General features: G+C 44.9%; 1 protein-coding gene across 1 annotated transcript in view; it reads left to right on the top strand.

Annotated features, from left to right (window-relative positions):
* Positions 1-22,732, top strand: part of LOC138452175 (uncharacterized) — a 276,023-nt gene that overhangs the window by 236,570 nt on the left and 16,721 nt on the right. Inside the window, exon 4 of the mRNA XM_069604954.1 lies at positions 11,055-11,339. Coding sequence (XP_069461055.1) covers positions 11,055-11,339 — 285 coding nt within the window. The remainder of the gene's footprint in view (positions 1-11,054; positions 11,340-22,732) is intronic.

The raw sequence follows: 22,732 nt of genomic DNA on the forward strand, positions 1-22,732 counted from the left end.
CCCGGAGTCAGGAAAAACCATTAGTGCGATCCCTGGAGGCTGGGCCTGTAGCCCCTGGGGGCTGGGAGGCTCACAGGAGGGCCGAGCCACCCTACGGCTCTGGAGTTTGGGGCTCCGTGCGGAGGGAGAGAAGAGCTCCTCCCGCCAAGGCTGATTGCTGCATGTGAATATACTGAGGCAGTGGTGGAGACTGCCTGTGGGGGCCAGGTTTCTCCCTGAAGACAGCAGGCTGAGGACAAAGAGGTACATCCTTCACCAAATAGTGTGCACACAATCACTCGCCCTTCCCCTCTCATCTGGCCCACTGGGCCGTCTCGGCCACGGGAGGAGTGCTATTGTGGGGACCGCAAGGAGCGAAGGAGGTGGGGGCCGTCCCCCCAGCAACAGAAGCTCTGTTTGACATTTTGCCCAAGGGAGCAGAGGAAGGCTGTTCAAGCTGAAGGCCTGCCCACGACCCTGAAGGAGAGCCCAGTGGTGACAGGGGTCTACTGCCGGGCTGCGGGTCCCCGCACAAGGCCCAGAAGCATGGTACCCTCTGAACACGATGAGTGCCCGGTGACCTGGGATTTGAGCCCGGGTCCCTAGACCTTGGTGGAGAACAATCTGAGTACCATTGTTGATGGGCTAGACGTCCTGGGGTGGCCCTGATTGTCGGAGGGGCGGTGGTGGTGTAGGGAGCTGTAGGCTCCCTTGATTGGGGCGTGTGCCTGCCTCCCTTATCACTTGTGACCAGGGTGAAGCCTCTAGAGGATTGGTCAAGGACTACAGTGCAGGGATGCAGAGGGCCCTCGAGGAGTGGCAGCCCCCCATCTGTGCCCAAAGTTATCAATAAAGAGGGGTCCTGCACCACCAACCATGGAGGTGTGCCTCCCCCCATCGAAAAACACTGCCAAAGAGAGCCAAGCTGATCTGTGGTCAGATCCCTGGACACCAGAGGAGGACACCGAGTTCCCCTGCTGCTGGGGGCCAGGTTGGCACACATTTGGTGGTGGAAAAGTAGCCTGTCCCTGGAGATATGAGTGAGGCTCATGGGAGGTACATGGACCCGAGGACCAAACATCTGAACTTGAGATACACACCAAGGGAGGGCACAGAAGGACCAGACAGTACGGACATCATGGAACAGGATAATGAGGAGTCAGCTGCGAAAAAAAAAAGATGTTGCGGCCCTCATGGAGGAGATTAGGAACATGAGAGCGTACATTGGGGGCTGTGTGGACAAAAATCACTAAAAGGCTTGACAAGATGGAGGAACGACTTGATGACGTGGAACACAATCAATCCTCCCTCGACACTTTGGAGACCCAAATGGACATTTGCCTTTCAGAGGTAGAGAGGAGGGAAGAGGAGATGCTACTAAAAATGGACAACCTGGAAAACCGGGAGAGACGTAACAACCTGTGCATTTTTAGGATTCCGGAGAGAGGGGGAGTCTGATGCAGATCTTCGGAGTACCCATAATGAGATCACAAAGCTCATCTTCGCTAACGACTCGGTGGATGAAGTCAAGATAGAAAGAATCAACAGAGCAGGTGCAACAGTGGGGGGGTCCAAGATCGGTCCTCATCTGCCTACATCATTATAGTGACAGGTTCAAGATCCTCGAAAGGGCGAGATAGAAAGGTGCAGTGATTTACGGCTTAGCACCGGTCACAGTTTTCCAAGATCTCTCCTCGCCCACCCTGTCAAAGAGGCGCCTTTGCTGCCCCCTCACCAAGTGGTTCAATGAGAAGGGGGTGAAGTACAGGGGGGGTTCCCATTTGACCTTTCCTTTGAGATAGAGGGGCACAAATATTAGATCTCCTCCGCAGAAGAGATACGTGGGATCACCAGGGAGCTTACAGGCATGGAATAGGAGCCGCATACCTGAAGATGAAATAATGAGGAAGATCGCTGGGAGGTGAAAGGTCCATGGAGGCGATGTACCCCAGGTTCCCGGAAACACATGCAACTGGGCACCCCACCGGAGAAAGATTCGTAATTTCACCATGACTTTTGCATAGGGATTTGGCTGAGGGAGGGTTACCTGCACTTGAATCAGTCCGGACCAGGGACGAGGCCTCATCGGGGGGCTAACATTACTGAAGTTCGATGTTTTGAGATTAAGAAGTTGAGGGGACTTCTAATTATAGTTGTTTGAGGTTGCTTTGGTTGGGGCTTTAATGGGGGAGGGGAGGTGAGGGGAGTGGTATGAGTGGAAAGGGCCTGGGACACCGGGGTCCTGGTGATTCGGTTCTGGCCTGGTGTTCATCTCCGGGAGGGATCGGACGCCCAAGGAGGAACGGGGGTTGGGGAAGGGGAGAGGGATGAGGGAGGGGGTGGGTCGCTGGTACAGGCCCAATCCAATACTCTGGCACTTAATGGTGCGGCTCACCTTGTTGCCCATTCCCCTTGCACATGTCAAGAATTGAGACCCCCGAGGGGGATAACGTGATGGCTCCAACCCAAGGGGCCTCTCGGGGCAACATGCTGAAAGTGGGTACCCTCAACATCAGGGGCTTAACTCTCCCACAAAAAGGTTTCTGGTTGCAAAGGAGTTCTGGAGATCGGTGCTGGACATATTGTTCCTCCAGGAGACTAGGTCCTCCAAGGGGGAGGAGAGGAGGATTCCAAATGTGCAGATAGGCAACCAATGCTGGGACTCGGGCCCACTGAGGAAGGTGGTGGTGGGGATCCTGGTGAACAGATCGTTAAGGATGAAAATCATAAAGACCTTGTCCAATGTGGATGGGCGGACCTTAGTGGTCACGGGTACCATAAGAGGGATTCGGTTTTCACTGACAACGGTCTATTCCCCAAATCAGGGCAAGCTGAGGTTTTTGAGGAACGCAATGTCAAAGATTCCGGTTGAGAACACAGGCCACCTCATCACTGGGGGGGACTTTAACATTTGGGTAGACAGGTAACTAGACAAGCAGAGATTACAGCACACGGTCCCGGAACCGGCAGGGTAGGGGCACTGTTAATTCCAGGAAGTGTTGGTGCGGTATGGGCTCAGAGATGTATGGAGACACTTCCATCCCCAGGATAGGAGATACACTTTTTTCTCCCCACCACACGTTACGTACACCAGGATAGACTATTTGTACACATCAAGGGAACTGTGGCAAGAGGCGATAAATTCTTATATTATCCCAATACCCTGGTCGGACCATAATATGGTCACGGTTTCGAGCCCCTCTGGGAGGGACTGACACCCAAAGGGACGAAGTGGAGGTGTAATGAATCACTCTGGAAGGACCTGTATTTTTTGATGAGTGAGGCAATCAGAGAATACTTTACGCTAAATGATACATGGGAAGTTGCATAGGATATGGTGTGGAAGGCTGGGAAGGCCACGTGGAGAGGGATTCTAATCAAAGAAGGTGTGAGGAAAAAACGTGAACGGGTATTAATCGAAGGGAGGCTGCGGGAGGAAATAGGTAGGCGGGAGAGAATAGCGCATGAGCAACCTGATAGGTGGGAGGAACATATTGCGGCAGCCAGGGCTAAGAGGGAGAAACCCTGCCTATTTGAAGAAGGGAAGATACTCTGTAACCTCCAGTTCCTGAAGCAAAAGTTCTATGAGAAGGGGGACAAAGCGGATGCATTGTTGGCAGCCAGGTTGAGGGGGCAGAGGTCTGAAAGATGGCTTATCGTCATAGAGGGTGTAGAGGGGGGCGGCCACCTACCGGACAAGTGGGTTGCAGATGCCTTTTCAACCTTTTATGAATTCCTATATACTTCGGAGTTGGGTCAGGTAGTAGAGGATCCGAACAAGTAGTTAGAAGGGATCCACCTACCCACACTTTCCCAAACAGATTCTGAGGCATTGAACGCCCCCATAACGGAGGAAGAGGTCAGCAGGGCGGTAGGAAGACTGCCACAGGGTAAGGCCCCGGGAGAAGACGGATACATGGCTGGATTTTATAAAAGCTTTCTCCCTGTCCTATCTCCCTTCATGTCAGAACTGTTCAATGGGATACTAGTTACAGGGAAGGTGCCCAACTCGTTTGGAAGTGCACTCACTGCAGTAATACCCAAGGAAGGGAAGAACCCCTGGGTATGCGCTTCCTACTGTTCGATCTCCCGATTGAATATAGCTGCAACAATATATACGCGGATCCTGGTGGCTAGACTGGAGGGGTTTATGCCTGCATTGGTCCACCCGGACCAGGCGGGATTCACCAAGGGAAGACAGGGCGCGGACTCAATGAGAAAGACCCGGCACATGGTCCATGCATCCAGAGATATGCCGGGGGACCCGACCCTTCTATTACTCGATGCAGAAAAGGTATTTCACCGGGTGCAGTGGAGTTTCCTCAGGGCCATCCTTATCAAGTTTGGTATAGGGGGGAGCTTCCTGCGGGTTATATTGGCTCTTTACTCAGTCACCACAGTGTGTGTAGCAGTGAATGGCGGGTACTCCCGATGGTTTACACTGAGGAGAGGAACGAGACAGGGCTACCCGCTATCCCCAATTTTGTTTGTACTTTCTCTGGAGTCCCTGCCCCAGAGGATTAGGGAATACCCGGGGGTGGCTGGATTCCAAGTCTGGGGGGTGGAATATAAAATTACACTATATGCTGATGACATGCTCTTGTATGTCATGGATCCATTGCAGTCCATAACTACTGTGGTTTCATTGATCAAGCAGTACGGTCGGGCGGGATTGAAAATGAATAGGCCTAAATCAATGCTTTTCCCCTTAGACGTCAGGAGGGACAGGGAAATAGATAGGTTTAAACCATTGGGGATGCAGATATGTCGGTCCAAGATGAAGGACCTGGGTATAAATTTGATGAGAACCTGTGAGGAGCTATTTGAAGGGAATTCCCCCCTCCCCACCTGATGCGGAAAATAGATGAGGATCTTACGAAGTGGGGCAAGCTAACGATCTTGTGGCTGGGTCGGCTTAATGAACTCAAAATGGTGGTTCTTCCCAGAGTTCTTTATCTGTTTCAGATGCTGCCCATTCACATCCCATAGGGATTCTTTAGGAAGATTGAAGGTGTTATCTTGAGGTTCCTTTGGCAGGGAAAAAGGCGCAGATTCCCAGGGAGACATGGGTCTTACCTAAAGAGAAAGGGGGGTCGACCTCTCAGATATGAAGTTATATTATCAGGCAGCCCAGCTTTGAGTCCTTGTATCCCATCTTCGATCGCAGCTGGACCTTCAGTGAATTGTCTTGGAGAATTTGCTGCTGCATCTGGTGACTGTGGGAGAATGGGTTTGGGTCCCTAAAAACAGAATCCCAAGGAGGATTTGTGACCATCCAATTATGGGTACACTGTGGGATATCTGGAAACAGGGGTGTTGGGGGGGACATGGAGGGGATCACCACATGGCACTCTCCGCTGGGACACCTTTGGGTTCCGGGAGTAAGGGACATGATACCGAACCCTGAGAGATTCCATAAATGGTACGAGGCTGGACTAGACAGGATAGGTCAACTTTGGTGGGTGGGGGAGCACCTTCGTCTCTTTACCTATTCCCAGCGACTCCTCCAGATCATTTAAATTGTCAGTCTTCACCTTCTTACAGTTGAAAGGGGTCCTCACGAGTGCGTGCCTGAGGGAAAAGGTACAGAGGGAGCTCACGCCCTTTGAATCGCTGCTGGACAAAATGTCAGAAATGAGGGGGCTGATCTCGGCAATGTATGCGGCCCAGGTTGTGTGGGGTAAGGGATCCACTGAATAATTGAGGGGCCGATGGGGGCAGGACTTTGGGTCTAGTATTGAACCGGAGCTATGGGATAGACTATGTAGGGCTGCTACAAATACCTCCATCTTCTGCCAATATAAACTACACTCCATTAAGCTACTTCATAGATGGCATTATGACCCAGGTAGACTGTCTAGAATGTACCCTAATACTAGCCCTAAGATCTGGAGGGGCTGTGGGAGGGATGCTGATTCCTGCACATGTGGTAGGACTGCCCTAGGGTGCAGGTTTACTGGGATGAGGTGCTGGGGTGGATAAGGGATGTGGATGGATTGGCCCGCACAAAATCACATCTTTTGGTTTTCTTTGGGATGGAGGAAGAGGATGGGGAATATGGGAGGCTCCCAACGTGCCGGCCTCATTGCTCTTAGCCGCGAGAGTGTGCATAGCGATCAAATGGAAGTCGACTTCCTCCCGTCCAAGAGTGAGTGGATTAATGTAGCCAGAAACCTCTATGTAATGGAAAGGATAGTGGCGGGGCTCCATGGCCAGACGGGCTCCTTTGAGATGGAATGGGCTGACTTCATTGAGAAATATATCACAACCTCTCAGTGACTGGGCGGGGGTGATTTGGAGGGGTCCAGGTGCGGGAGATGGAATTGATACAATTAATTGACCGGCTGAGCATCAAACATGCCAAATGGTTCTTGAAGGTGATGAGTATGTCGAGGGCACATATGAGTAATGGGTAGGGGACTTGGAAGAGTTGACGTTGAGTGAAGGAGAGCGCAGACTCATTGTTTATAAGTCTAACTGTGCATTGTGCCTGAAGGTACACAAGGGTGTTATTTGTATGAGCTGAAAAGTACCAGGGAAGGAGTGATGGGGGCAGGGGAGGGGCTTCTTTATTGGTGTGCAATGTTGATGTTATTTGAGATATTAGTGAACTCCAACACTTCTGGAGGTGTGTAATAAATATTTTAATGAGGTTGAAAAACTTTAATAAAACACAAATTTGAAGAAAAAAAAGAACTATTTTTACTATTAGTAGACTGTTTCCCTCCCAAGAGAACTTGCTGATAAACCGTCCTCAATTACAACAGCTGTTTAATATGACTCCCCAGCTATGTGCATTGACTTCTGGAGACATTGATTATGTTGAGCTGGTTAAAAATGAAAGCCGCCATTTTCCAAGAGTCATTGTTACGCCACTGAGACAGTCGAATTGGTGAAGGCCATTTTTATAACTTTTTAAAAATGGGATTTGATTTAGATGCAGTCAATATATACTGAATTTCTTACCACCTGGTCTGGAGCGACAAGGGAGCCAAGTAACAGAGATTCAAGGGAAGGGGGTGGACTTAAGATTACAGCGAGAAAACTGGGCGAACTGTGGTCAACGAACTTGAAGTCGATTCCTGTGATAAAGAATGGAACTGGTTCACTGGGTTTTTAGCAGTGAATGCGTTAAAAAGACCCTGAATTCTAAATATAAAAACATGGAACACTTGAGGCCACACCCATTTTATTAATCATCCTGGGACACACAACTTACTACAAGGAAGTCATATATAATTAATTCAAGAAAGATGGGTGACATCCGTGCTATATATATATACATATCTATATATGGATGGGTATAATGTACATCAAGAAATGATAAAAAGGGGACCTTTGGGCAGGCCGGTGGAGGGTATGATGACAGGCATTGTACATTATTTGGAGGTAAGTAAGGTTAAGTAAGTGAGAATCAGGAATCTGTAATGGAAGCAGAGATCGTCTATATAAGAGAATTGGATATAATGGGAAAATATGAATTATTAACATATACAAACCCCTAGGCGGCAACTTGACTAGGAGTATACGGGATACCATTAATGGGATTTGGATGGATTGGGAAATGGATAACAAAGATAGTATGGTATTAATAGCTGGTGACTTAAATGCCCACTGTGCAGACGACGAAACTATTAATGAAATGGTGAACATTGGAGCAACATGCTCAATGATCCATAACACCATAATTGGGCAGTGCAGGTTCTGGCTGCAGTTCAAGAAGGACTAGGGTTTCATAATGACGAACGGCCGATTACAGAGTGATGTTCCAGGGGAAAGCATGTGGTGTATTTGCCAAAAAAAGGCTGTGCTTGACCACTTTTTAATAAACTGGGAGAACCTAGATAACGCTGTGCATCTGAGTGTGACTTCGAACGAATACAGTAATCACGCAATGCTTATTATACATCTGAAAATAGATGGTCAAATGTGTAGAGACATAAAAATTGGGGATGTCGACATCAATTCTGCAAAGAGTACAATTGTATGGACTGAAAAGAGTTTAAATGGGTTTAATAATCAGATGGGAAGCATTGTGATTGATATACCACGCCATTTGTCGGACTCCATTATTGGCTGGATTGTGCAGTTTACAACTAACAATATCATTTCAGGTGCTGCCTACATGACTAAGCATGCTCATGGTCATTTAGGGATGTACGACCCCGGGATTAGAGTGGCCAAGATGTTACTTAGAAGGCAGATAAGATGAATTAGAAACGTTGACATGCTTTGAAACAAAGTGGTGTCTATAGTAAAGAAACATAAACGCAATGGATGACGGTTAAAAATACACAGTGGAGGGAGATTATTGAAACACTAAAAAAGAATGACGCCAAAAGAATTGGAATATTATGAGAAATATAAAGGAAGAGAAGACTGCCATAGTTACAATTCCTGGACAGATTTTATATCCGAAAGTTATGGTGGTTTAAATGAGATAGTAGGTTCAAATCCCTTTGCGACTGATGTAAACAGAGAAGAAATAAACAATTTGGTTGACAAATTGAAAAAATCACAGTCACCTGGCCCAGATCGGCTTGATAGTGTGGTTTTATGTAATGACCCTGCCTTGTGGGCAAATATACTTGAATATTATTCAGCAAAGTGTGTCAAGAAGGGGATAGCTCAGAATCATGCAGGCAGGCCGTACTTGTTCTGATTTATAAAAAAGAACTCATGACTTAACCCAGCAAATTACATGCTGCTTTCCATGTTAGATGTGTCAGGCAAGATACTTTCCTCAATAATATCAAATGAATTAAAACAATGGGTGCAAAATAAAAGGTTGTTAGGGCCATTTCAAACAGCCTGCCAATCAGGATCGGCTTCAACGCATAATATTCTTTAGTGAATATGCCGATACACACGGTGCAAAAGCAAAACAACCCTCCCTTGTACATGGTTTATATAGATTTCAAAGTGGCTTTGATGGTGTTGCCAGACAGATTTTCTGGAAGAAGTTTAAATGATGGGGCATACTGAATGATCTTCTTAGAATCCTCAAATAATTTCATGAGAGTACTTCGGTCCAGGTCAGGTTGAGTAGCATGGGCCCATGCACTGATTCAATGCCCACTGTCAGAGGCATGAAACAGGGCTGTGCTTTGTCACCTCTGCTTTTCAACCTGTACCTGGCCAACTTACCAGAGCGATTAGTAGAAAGTAGGTGCTTCCCTCCAAAAATAGGTAACCTACATGTCAACTGGCTGTCGTACGCAGATGAGAATATACTGTTAGACGAAGCTATGGTGGGCCTCACTGGAGCTATAGAGACCCAGTTCAGCTATGCTAGAGAAAATAGGCTCTGGATCAACTAGGAAAACACAAAATGCATACTTTAATGCGTTGACGGTTGATCCGTAAATGCACTAGTTTGCGCAAAACAGAACATGTCCCAATATATAAATATCTGGGCCTGGCTATTGAGACACGCAGAAATCATAGTGAAATGATTGAGACAAAGGGCCTGATTGACAGAAGTGTTTTTTAATGGTGCAGTCCCATAGGAAAACAATCTGTGAATCAGGCCCAAAGTGTAAGAACGCCTTTGAGTTGACATCAATGGTGAAGAAATATACAGAACAAACAGTGGCAATAGTCTTAAAGGAGTTTTATTACAAACAAAGCATTGTGCCTGCAATTAGTTACGACCTAGGAGCGACGTATAAATTTAGCAAAGGTTTTTGAAGGTAAAATATGGAGAAGAATCCTAGGACTGCTAAATTGGGAACCCAACTGGGTAGCAAAAGTATTTGAAGGTAAAATATGGAGAAGAATCCTAGGACTGCTAAATGGGGAACCCAACTGGGGAATGGAATAGCATGAATTAAGAAAAAATTTCGAAAAGAAAATTAAATAGTGGGATTGGTGTACTAATTATGAACATCTAAGAGCACTCAAAACCTTGAATATATATAAAATATACCAATAGCTTACATGACCCCACAAAAATATGTGATGATAGCACCATCTCCGGTATTAAGGAAATTAATAATGTGCCTAAATCAGCTTCCTACATTGGGGTACTTGAATGGGACTTACCACATAAAAAAGAGCTTGTAGGCTGTGTAAATACATACACCTGGTAGAAACAAACAGACATATATTGAAGACGCCAAACTCTTTTAACTATATATAGATGACTTATCTAGGCAAATGTGTGCACAATTTGGACTGGATCAAGTTGTCATTTTTTTGGGAAATGGTGCCTAGCAGGGAATTGTCTGACGCTAAATATAGCGCTGCTTTGAAAGTGGCAGACTATATCAGATATACTGCCCATGACTGGCATAGAGAAGTTATCCGTCCTGATACGTGATGACTATTTGTGTCCGAATTTTGTTCCATATGTATGGACACATGGAAATGTAATTTGTCTTGAATTCGGTGTGGAGGACAAATGGGATAATTATTTGAAATAAATATTTTTAATGAATGCAATGTGTACATCGAATTACGTCATATGACATTACTGTTGATGTTACATATTTTTATCTTTTATGGGTAAAAATGATATAAAATCTGATGTATTTAAAAAATATGAAAAGTTGTAATGAACTGAAACAAAGAATAATACAAAAATATATAGCATATTCGCAAACAAATATATTGCATTTTAAATTCCTTTTCAAATTTCCAGTAAAAGGTAAACAATGAATGACAGGTTCACCCCTTTGCTGAACTGGCAAAGGCATGAATCTTTGAAATCTTGCCCTCCGCATACTGGATTAATGCCCTTAGGTGGAGCTGCTTTTTTAGCCACAGATTTATTTCTCTTACACGTTTCCTACAGAGTTAGGCCTTAGAAGCCAATAGTGTTTCTCAGCTAACACACCTTGTACAAGCTCTGTACATGTATACTATAAGACCCTTCCATTCGCAGCACTTAGCTTCTTACACCTAGAGATATTTTGTACATGCGCCTATAAGTCAAAAAATGTATAACTTGTATGGTTGTCAATTAGTCGCGTTACAATGGCGGCTGCAGCATACATGTTCATGTAGTGCTGTTGACAGTGTGTCCCCAATATTTTAGTAGTTTGGTTAGTGAATCTTTCATTTCTCTTTGTCAGGTCCACTGAGCCTGAAGATGGAGGACAACAGTACTTCCATGGTGTGTGAGTCCCTGGTCAAGATTGTGCAGGATGTGGAGATTGTTTTTAAAGAGAAGGACTTTGAGATTCCTTCTGAAAACATAACTGTGCTGGAAGCAGATCTGGGCACCTACAAAATTACCCGCCGATTACATTTGATTTCTGACACCGTGGGACCTCATCAGAATATGACTATTACATGCTTTCTCCGACACAGCACTGGTGGAGTCATTTCACAACGCAGCATGGAGGTCTCTGTGAGATGTAAGTACCATATATTTTTCAAACTATTGGCTGTACGTTTCAGATATAAAATAGATATATTTAATTACTTAAGCATTTGTGGAGCACAGATTTATGGCTGTCGCTCAGTACTTAGTCAATAACATTGGAAAGAAGAGATAAGGGAAAACACAGGTTAGATCCATGTGCTCATGATGTTCAGGAAAGCTAGGTGGCTATTGACACTTTTGAATTATTATGGTAGTGAGTCCCTTAGGCACGCAGTAAAAACAGTAACTTCTCTATGTGGAGTTGCTGTAATGCAGGTTTTTAAACATTTTTTGCTATAAAAGCAGCGGAGGAATCCTGCGGCTGAAATCCAGCACTCCAATCTAGCACCTGTTAAGTTTCCGTCATTCATGTGCACCTAGGAGTGTACCTACCATGTATCAGGAAAAGTCTATTTGGTATATGGGTTGTTGTTGAGACAAAGGACACTTGGAGTGCTATTGGCATAGTAGAAGCTGAAACCAAAGACTTCATCAGTGAAGTGAGTGGCACAGGTACATTTAGCTAGGGATGTACATCAAAGGGAACAAAGGTAATCTATTGGATCCTGCCTGTAAGGAAAGAGGAGAATAATGCTAGCATGGATCCACTGTTTCAAGAAATGTCCATTGGCTCGAATTCCAAAAAGTGGTCTGGTAGAAACTTCAGTACTGTCTTTGTAATTTCCCAAGTGAAATCCAGAAAGAAGCTATTGCAACTGTGACATGATCAAAAACTATATCAATTTGATCAGCATTTTTGGATATTGGAAACATATTTCTTAAGGTGTCAGAGATAAATCCTGTATTACCTCTTCCATGCCCCTAGGTAGATTTAGGTAACATTTATCAACAAACGTAAACTCTTGAACACAGCGTGTGCTATCCAGAAAATCTTATAGGATGTTAAGAGCCATATACTCTTTGCAAATTCTTCCTAATGTTGTCAAATAATACAGTGGGCCTTTATAGGTATTCACAAATCAAATGGCCCACTATTTGTCTTAGCACTAATATCTCAATTCCATATTGCTCTAGAGTGAAAGAAAAAACAGTGTTGGCCCTATTTCTATAATTCACATGTAGGTCTTGGAAACACTCACCTACCATTGTCTACTTATCAATATTTACACTGGGTTTACACCCAACTCAGACCTGTAACTTCTTGATTTTACCAGAATCAATTCCTGCTTCTCCCTGGGCCAGGTTAGAAACTGGAATAGGATTTGACTTGACTTGGAAGAAGACACCCTATCAAGCTTCGACACTGAAGACATAGCTGAACATACTGTACAATCCTGGTCCCTGATGGTTAATATTGAGCTCTAGTGAATCCTGTGTGACACCATTGTGCATTGCTGTCTTTCAGGGGCACAGTTTGTCCCTACTGAATCATTACTGCACTCCATTGACAATCGCTAGACTTCACTATAATTAGAAGGGCAACCTCCTTCCCAACCTGACTGGTACCTTGGCATTTAGGTCCTAGAGTTCTCAGAATCCTAGGGAATCCTGACCAGACAGATCCCTATGAAAACATCCATTCTTGAGGTGTTCATCTGGTAATCCCCATCAGAGGATTTAACTATGCCTTGTAGCCCCAATGCAAAAGGTGCTGACATCATCAGCTGGATTGGATTCTCCAAAAGCAATACATGATCTGTTGTAGATGTTTGTTCACCCTCAGTCCTCCTGTGATACAAATAAAGGAATCCAGTTAGCAATAGACTTGGATATGGCCGGTCGGGGGGCACTTAGAATGTTGCCACTGGACTATGGATTAAACACATCAAGGAGTGTAGCCCAGTAAGGCAATGGGTCTTGTGAATTTGAACTGCCCGAACAATAGATGTTAAGGTTATGTGCACCGGAGTGACACCAACCCAGGCTAGCACCCACTGGTGCTATGATCCAATGGTTAGCAACACATATTATTGTTTAAAGTACAAGTACTCTGGTTCCCTTGAGATTTGCCTCTGTTTTCTTGCAACCTAAAATATGTCCTTTAATGCTTTGAATTGTTGTCTCTGAATTCAATAACCCATAGGCAGGAAGGACTCTTATAATTCAGGCAATATTTTGCACAATCTTGTGTGTGAATCATATTATACACAGGCACACCACACTGTGTTTTTATTCATTTTTAATTGCTCTGTGGTTGAATAGTAAAATGTGAATTAATAGTATTGTATTTCATATTGTTTTTAACTATATTGTTTAAACATGTATACAACTCTATTCACAATCTGAGAAGTTCGGTCTTGTTGTTCTTTGAGTTACATGGTGTGCAGGACGGATTTGGGTGGCAACAATGTAGAGTTCCTGGTGCAGCATCTGCATTTAAGAGCGAAGGCGTTTTAAGAAGGTGGAAGATCACTGCTTGTTTGAGAAGTGTAGGAGTCAGACTAGAGGATATGGACACTCCAAGTATTTGAAGTTCACGCTTGTTAGAAAAGATTTCGTAATTGTAGGGAATTTTCCTTCCATGTGGCAACCCCTAAACTTTTTGCTATTGTTTTTAACCTTGTTCTTGACTTTGCCAGAGAAGTACCGCCTTCTGCCGCACTTCTCTGGGCTTTCGCTCCTTTCTTACGGGGAAACTGACATGCCCTTAAGACAGTCAGTACCGGGGAACGTGGTTTCCCGTAGTTTCTTTTATCGTGTCGCAGCTTTAGTGCAACACGACACAAGAGGGCACTGTAAGCTAAGTTACAGCTCTCTTGGGTCTCTAGTCTTCTACAGGCCCTAGATACTCTTTTAGGATGGTATTTGATCGGTGCAAGTCATTCAGGGACTGGAATGGTGGCAGCGATCGTTTTGTTTATTTTGAGCTCCTTTTGGCGTTCTGAGCATGTTTTTGCACTGAACCCAAAATGGTGGCCTGGCTCCCAAAATGGCCAGGCCGCGAGGCTCCTTTGTCCTGTCCACTGTCCGTCTTGCTCCCTTCACCTTCCCCAGGTCCGGCGACCCGGGGCCTTCCTTATTTGGGCATGTACTTTCCCGCGAAACGTGGTTGCTTTCGCGGGCTTCTACATGTCGTTTGTGTGCCTCCAGGGTGTGGGCTGGGATGTCTGGTCCCAATACACATCCTGGGTGCCAGAGAGTCTAGGGTGGTGTGAATGCCTGGGACCACCATGGTCCGTGATTGGTCCACGTATGGTATGTGTTTTGATGAGCGGATCTCCCATTGGCTCCCCTCCGTTTTGGCGCGAAGGGAACCGTGGATAAGAGGGGGCTGGAAACACCACTACCATGTCGATCTCCTGAGTTCTCACGAACGAAGGAATACAGGAGCCAAGTATCCTGCAACTACGAGGCTGGACCCAGGAATCGCTGGTGACCCGCTGAAGGAATCCTCCTTTGCACTGCTGTCGTCCGGAGAGCCCCTGTCCTCCTTTGATCGAACCAGAAGGCCTGTACTGGTGCTTCGACCTTTGGAATAGCAGGAACAGCTATTCCCGGCATCTTCAACCATCTCCTGCCAAGTAAGCCTTCGGAAGCGTCTCTGGGCCATCCAGTTGACTGACCAGCTTACAAAGGAGTTTGGCTCTGCAACCGCCGCCAGGTTGTGTTGTATTGCGAGTCCTTGTCCCTCTCCCACGCTTCGTACGCTTGGCGTTCCCAGGTCTGAAGGGAGGAGGGTTCATTTGGCTCGAATACACACGGCCGCTCCGTTGTCCTGTGCGGCAACAAAACTGTGCCGGTTTCGTCGATTGGGACGTCTTTTTGCTCTACACGACTACAAAGCGTTCCCTGCTCTTCTGAACCTGCCAGCTGCTGAAACTATCGTGGAGGAGCCTGGGTCTGCTTGCTTCGGGGACCGGTGAGTAGTATATCTAGGATCTGGTCGCCCTCCTGCAGTATCCCATTGCTTTTCCCTGCTGTGTAAAAACAGCACCCTTTTGCCGCGCTCGCGCTCTGCTTCTGCCCGCTGTGGAGGCTGCGCTTGAGTTGCGGAACCTGTTCTTCTTCTGCTGTGCACTAACGTGAACCGCCTGACTTCCTCCGAAGAGCTTCCCCTTGTGCCCGTCGGCACCGGCGTGGCAGGTACTTTGAGCACAAGGCTCCACTCTTCGCAGGGCTCGGACTTCCATCTAGTTAGGTGCCTATGAAGGCGAACTGAGTCGAAAGCATTATCGCACTGCCTGTTTTCCTTCCCTGGCAGGTGGACTACATATTTCGTGCTTTAAACGCTTGCGACTGTGTATTTGTATATATATTGTGTTGATATGGTATGTGTTGATTTAATATTGTGATATTGTGATTTTCTCGCTACGGTCATTATTTTAAAGGCCTTAAAATAAATGTGTATCTATTTTTGATATAACAACTGTTTGGAGTAGTTTGTTAGCGCTCTTGCTTTGTGTGCTCATTGCGGGCTTTCAGTCACCCTCACCCCTCTTGAGACCTAGTCTTGACCGCCGCGATCGCTACCTTGATTGGTCTGGCTTGTCCAGAGGTTACCCTGTTCCAAGTAATTAGGTTGGCCTTCTGAACTTCTGCGCCACCAGGACAGAGTTCAGAAATCCGTCTTAACAACGCTTCAGGAGTGAGTTTCATGATCAATATAAGATAAAAAGAGTGAATGCTGGACAACATAACTCATTTTGATGACTGAAACCCTTATGCAAACAACCTAAAGACTCACCCATGATCAGATGATGCCATAAGGCGAGTGATGCAAATTCATGCAAATTCATGTACTTGCGCCTTCAACAGTGCATTGTATTGTCTTGAAACTGCCAATTGAAACATTGCACCATCAATAGGCAACAGACATTTAAAGCAGCTTCCTATGATGCAGTACTAACAGGGCAGCATTTCCACAGCTCTAGGTAATGCTATCCATGGAGATCTATCTATCTATCTATCTATCTATCTATCTATCTATCTATCTATCTATCTATCTATCGATCTATCTATCTATCTATCTAACGATCAGCCTCTTTCTAAATTGGCCTGCCTCTACTCTCCGCCCTCTCATTCAAAACAGGACTGCAAGACTTGTCCTTGGCCTCAAGACCATGGATCGTATCTCTCCAGGACTGAAATCTCTGCACTGGCTCCCAGTGGTGGTGAGGATTAAGTTCAAAACCCTCTGCATTGTCCATAAGGCCTTTTGGGGCCGGGGGCCTCAATACCTTCAACTCTCTCTTCCTAAATATCTTCCTTCTCAAGCTCTTCGCTCATCCGCCTCCAACTCCCTCAGGGTCAGTCGCTTCTCCACGCAATGAGTTGGTGGTAGATCTCTTTCTTCTGCTGGGGCCTCCCTCTGGAACAGCCTCCCTGCCTGTCTGAAACTTGAGGAGAACCATCTCCAGTTCCGGAAGCACCTCAAAACCTTCCTCTTTGCTTCTGCTTTCTCGCCTCTGCTCTCCTGCTGATCTCCTGGTTGAAACTGAAACTGCACTGGTTTACCTGTCTACCCTCTGATATCGGACCCGGGCACCCTCCCCGCCAGTTTCACACCTGCACTGTCCCCCTGGCAACCCTTGCACTTGGGGACTGTTTCTGTATCCATACAGCCACCTGCCAGCACTTGACACCTGTTGTCTACCCTTGCCCTTGCACTTGCCACCAGCTGGCCACACTTCTTATTTATTGTCTTTAATTATTTTATGTATTATTTGTCTTTATTTATTTATGTTTTCACAGTTATCTTATGTACTGCACTGCCCCTTCACCCTTTCCTCCCGCACTTATCCCCTTCTCCCCTCCCCTGCATTTGCACGATCTAAAATGTCACTTGGCCTAGTAAGATCACTGTCTCTGTCTTCCCTCTGTTCTCCCTCCCTTGCCTCATTGCGCCTTGACACACTTTTGTATAGGCACGTTATAAATTCCGTATTACATCATATCATATGTTTCAGAAAAATCAGAAACAACAAACTCTTCATTACCCTCCATCAATACCGGATTTGGAAACGTAAGAGAACAATAAAAAGAATCACCTTTTAAGAACTTCACCTATGAAATGTGGAACACTGGATGAATCTCTCAAGCCTTAGGCAAATGCAGGGATATAATAATGAATTAATCTAGCTAATACAGTAAAAAGGGACCATACAAGCATTGTGATAGCCAAAAGGTTAAAAGAACAGCATGCAGCAATTGTCCACAGAACCACATATTATCACCACAGAATTAGCAAAAACGCACATCTTTTTGGACTCCCCAGGGAACCAACTGGTGGGAATAAATGATATCTGGATAAACCTGTGGATGCATACCATACCGACTAAGGAAACAACATGCAACATTGAATTATAGAAATCTCTGTTGTATGTAACATAATTTCCAAGTAGACAGTATAAAACAAAAATCCTGCTTCAGTGTCTTTTTCACCTTTCATTTCATAGATGTCTACTAGATTTTGGATGATAACCAGAAGTAAAGTCAGCCATCTTCCACGCTATGGCCTTAAACACAAATGCCAAATATTTTGAGATATTATTCAAACCTCATGAAAAGCAATATTTTGTGTAAACTCTGGAAATTAAAAGTCTCAAACAAAAAAACAAAAATCACTTCAACAGCGGTGTATACGTATTCCAGTATGGTAAACTATTTAATTTTAGAACAAGCACTAATGATAGCCATGATCACAGTACAACCCTCTATGATGGCAAATTAATGCATTCTGTATTAACACTAAAATAGGGATCAGGATCCACTTCCAATCAGCTTACAAATGGCCAGCTTTTGGTAAGAGAATGTTCTCCAGGCACACACTTGCCAAACCACTACATGCTGGTGAACATCAACAAACACAAACACTTCAAGCACTAATTAGGAAATCATCTTTATAAATGTGCGACCCAATGAGAATAACCTAGCACATCAAAATCCACTTTTCCTAAATCTTCAAATGGGATACATACAAAGCATGTTTAAAACTGATATACCTCCCTTTTTGTCAACCTAGCCGCAAGGGAATAAAACTGCTCTATGTCAAAATAAAAACACCACACTGAACTAGTCATAAAACCTTCAAATTGGTTTTCCCAGTGTGAATTTCTAACTCAAAACTATTCCCTAACATCAAATGTCTTCATTCAGATTAGGACTTGGGTATTGCCAATGCTCATGTTCAATTATATAATAAAATAGGTGACATGTAGTGAGGGTATGAGACATACAAAAATGGTATTTTCTACCTGATAATCCATCTGGGCCTGAAGGAAAACGTTGTCTTGTGCTGTATCGTAGACACAACTTGCCACAAAAAAGAGGTTGGGATTGTGAGTATGTCTCAAAGTTGGTCCAGCTGATAAACTGCACATGCAACTTAAAGGAAATACTACTTCAGGTTGTAAGTCAAGAAAACAGTTATATTGTTTTTCTAGGGACACATTGGGCCTCATTACATGGTAGGGCGCTAAGGGATTACCGGCACCGGTAAGGTCACCGGTGCCTGTAATCCGTTAGCGCCCTACTACGCGGTCCCTCAGCGGGTCCCGTCCTTAACGCCTGGTCTGACCAGGCGTTAAGGACGGGACCCGCTGAGGGACTTCAGAGCTAATAACGGTACCGCAATTTGCGGTTCCGTTATTAGCTCCTTCCCCATTCCCATTGAGCCCTATGTGGGCTCAAATGGGAATGGGGAATGGTATTTGGAATGGGGACTTACCGGGTTCTCCAGGGTCGGAATGACCCGGTAAGTCCCCATACCGCCTACCCTGACCCAGTACCCGGTAAGGGAGTAGCCATGCCGCTACCTCCTACCATGTAATGAGGCCCATTATCAAAATGTTGCCCTGTGCAAAACGTGAAGCAAATCTATAACACATTCTGTTACTTGCATGGTATATTATGATATTGTAATGTGTATTTGTAAAGTGTCTATACACAAGGCAAGTGTTTCAAAGAGGGAGGGAATGTGGGGTAAAAACAACAGTCATTCAGAGCCCTTGAAATTCTGAACGATACAAGTCTGCACAGGAAGAGTAAGTGCATTTAATACAATTAACAGTGCAGATAACAGCAAATAGGTCTGACAACGATTCTGCAGTTTTTTCAAGTACATTGAGGTGCCACCATGCAAGGAGGGGAGACAGGGAAGATAGATAGACAATCTTCAAGGCATGATACATTCAGATCATGCAAGTGGACGGACGGTACAAGAGAGGAGGTAATACAAGTGCACCCAGTTAGAAACTGGTAAATTGCTGAGAGAATGCCATTGTAATGGGTCATTGACCAAGTGCAGTAGCAATGAGGCAAGTGCAGGCTTGAAGGCAAGTGCGAGAGGATTGGCGAGGGTTCCATGGACCTATGAGACTCTGAGGTACACCCAGCGGCCAGTCGGCAAGCTGTGTGGAAGAGGAGGGAGAGAGAGATAGAGGGGAGAGAGAGATTAGCAGTGAACCGTTAGGCTCTTCTAAATGAGGAAGTGCGTCATTACATGGATGGGGATGCAGAATAACTCTTACACCAATAACAAGACTGACTCAGTAAACTGGCAAACGTAATCTGTTTTAATCTAATTTTTCTAAAACAGGGAGTACAACAGACAGCAACAGATGCCTCACAGCATAATCGCAATGCATCACATAAAAAATAATACATTTATAGTAAAAATGTGTCATACATGACGTCATACTACTTGGCAAACTAAGAAAACTTATTTAGGATTGTGGTTGGTCTACGGGGAACATCTAAGTATACCTTCTGTATGGGATTGGCTTGTGATTGGGTCTCTATATTCAGGTGGACAAATTATGCCCACCTCTTGTGCAAGTCATCCTCAACATTTGTTAGATGCACAATACACCATTGGCTCTCAAGCTATAGGGCTCTTCAAGACATGACCCTCTATAATTGGTTGGCACTTTTGTACCCTTCTGGAACATTCAAATCACTAGCAGCATGCAAGCTGGTACCCCAGGTGCTTGTGTGAGGACTTGATCTTGCCTCCCCACCCGATTAGCCCATCATCCATCATCACTCATGCCGTCTGCCATTCGAAATTGTCTTTGAACTTGGCCTTGCAAAGTATCACTGCTCCTGAGAATAGAAGGGAGTGCAAGCACATTCTTATCTTCAAGTCTCGGTGCTGCTTGCTCATGTTCTATTTTCATCTACCCCCTGTGACAGGAGACCGTGTTTGAGCTCCTTCCTTCCCATTCAATGATATTAAATAAAAAAAAGTGGCACTCATAGAGTTTCCGTCGCACCTTAACAGGAGCTTGCCTCGCTTCTCACGTTATTTTTATCTCCTTGAATAGATAACCAGTTCTTGGCTGCCCCAACCCTTCAGACTGTGACAATGGGCCAGACAGCCTTCTCTATCCTTCCTTGATTTTCAGCTGTTTTTCTCTGCTGCGCCATCATTTCAGCCCGTCTCTTTCATGGGTCCTGGCTTACTAAAGTTGTGAGATCGAATATCCAGATTCTATACATGCATATATATGTTGGCGGCACAGCCTGCAGTCTATTCACTACATATAGCCAGCCTTCATGATTACTTATTCTACTTGTGTTGCAGCATCTGTACAGTTATAAAGTGACACATACTTTCTTCAGTGTTTTTCGCATGTGCAATCTTCATTCCGCACATGAAAGGTTACTCCATTCCTTATTTCGTCATTCCATAAGGTCTATGCATTCTCTTCTCTGATCATCCTTCTCATTCCATTACTCTCATCTCTTGTGATGTCACCAGACTCTTTTGTTCACTGCTTCACACTTCTTTGCGGATTTCTCTCAGGAGACCGTCATCTTTCTGCGGGTACATCTTATGGGCTTTCTTAATGGATACCTTGTTTCGAAGATCTTTTGCGTTACAGGTATCATTATCGGTGCTGTGCATGTCGCAATTTCCGGCTTCCAAAATATAGGCCGAATTGGGGCGGGACTTTTGGTAGAGGCATTGGGCTCCTCCTCTACACTCCCCCTCTGGTTGATTCATTGACCACTCTCCCATCAGTCTTTACATCTAGACATGCTTGTCGGAAAAAGTGCTTTTTTGGAGTCCATACATATATTACTCCTTTTAGAGATCCTGCAGATTTTGCATGGTCATCAACACTCCATGCCATGTGACTACATTTTCCATTCAAGCTGCAGTAAATCCATCATCACACATACTTCTTGTGGTTTCTCGGATACAGGAACTTTGTTTCCTCAGGCGCTAGAATGCTTGCTTCTATATATTTTCTGATTTCTTCATCTGTCAGCTCTTTGGGTCCATACCCAGACTCAAGATCAATCATGACCTTCACTCCTACTGCTTTCTTTGTCTTCTCACATTGTGTGATTATTATCCTGATCACACAGAATCCAAACATGATCATCACCAATAATGCTCCAAGAAACTTGAAGATATTGCCATCCATTGTGGAACCCATGAGAAGACTAATGCAAACCAGCTGTCATCTGCAATATATTCTGTCTTATCTTGCATCTTGGTGTGCAAGTTCATTAGCAACGTTATGGCCTCTGTCTAGGTCCCATTCTTGTCAACATGGGAAGGTAGGTATGTGCAACATGATTCCCCAATTTTGGCACAAACACTTCCATCCATTGCTGTAATCTTGTCCAGGACATACCTATTCTGGAGAGTCATCAGTGTTATAGCTCTCAATTCTTCCTTGATAGCGTTGAATCCCTTTATGGTAGTGTTGATTGTCTGCAGGAGTTCCCATCTGGTAATCTGTAAAAATTTAGCATTGGCCATCATCTGGATCACTGACATAAAAATAGTAATGAATACTGCAGCAGTCTGGCTGAACATCCAGTGTTCATACAGAATAGAATTGAAGACTTCTATCGATTAAGCTGAGAAGTAATTCTCTCTTTTTGTCTGATCGAGAAATGCAAATGATCTTCGTTTCCTCATATGAGCATTTTCTTTTGGAAACACTCCAATGTTCAGGTCACTCTTTGGAATCACTAATGCGGGGAACATGAATAAGTGTTATGGAACACAGCCCTCCCCAATCTTTAGGCAACTTCATTTAAACTCTGGATCCACAGGCCCAGTAGTGATCCATTAACATTACTGTTCCATCCTTCATACCTGGTACATAGGAAATTCAGCCACACTGAGGTACTATCTGCAAAGGTCCTCCTTTATCATCGACCCATGTCAGCAACTTCACAATGTTCAGCCAATGATGCTTGCATTCATTCTCTGCATGCCACACAATTGCTTCAGGTCATCCGGTTAGTGCTGACACTTTTCACACAATCAGGCCTTCTGTCTAATCCTTCTGGAGTCAGCACTATCCCCTTGATTTGCAGCTGACCTATTTCCTGGCATCTTGGTATCACTTCAGGGTTCTTTCCTTGACAATTGAGCACTTTGTTTTCTTCTCTTCTGATTCCAGCTTCGTTCATTCCAGACTGTTCATATCTTATCACTTGGTTCCTTGTATCTGATTTCTC

Source organism: Ambystoma mexicanum, chromosome 1p (genome assembly GCF_040938575.1).
Source record: "Ambystoma mexicanum isolate Mex_15411 chromosome 1p, UKY_AmexF1_1, whole genome shotgun sequence".
Taxonomy (NCBI): domain Eukaryota; kingdom Metazoa; phylum Chordata; class Amphibia; order Caudata; family Ambystomatidae; genus Ambystoma; species Ambystoma mexicanum.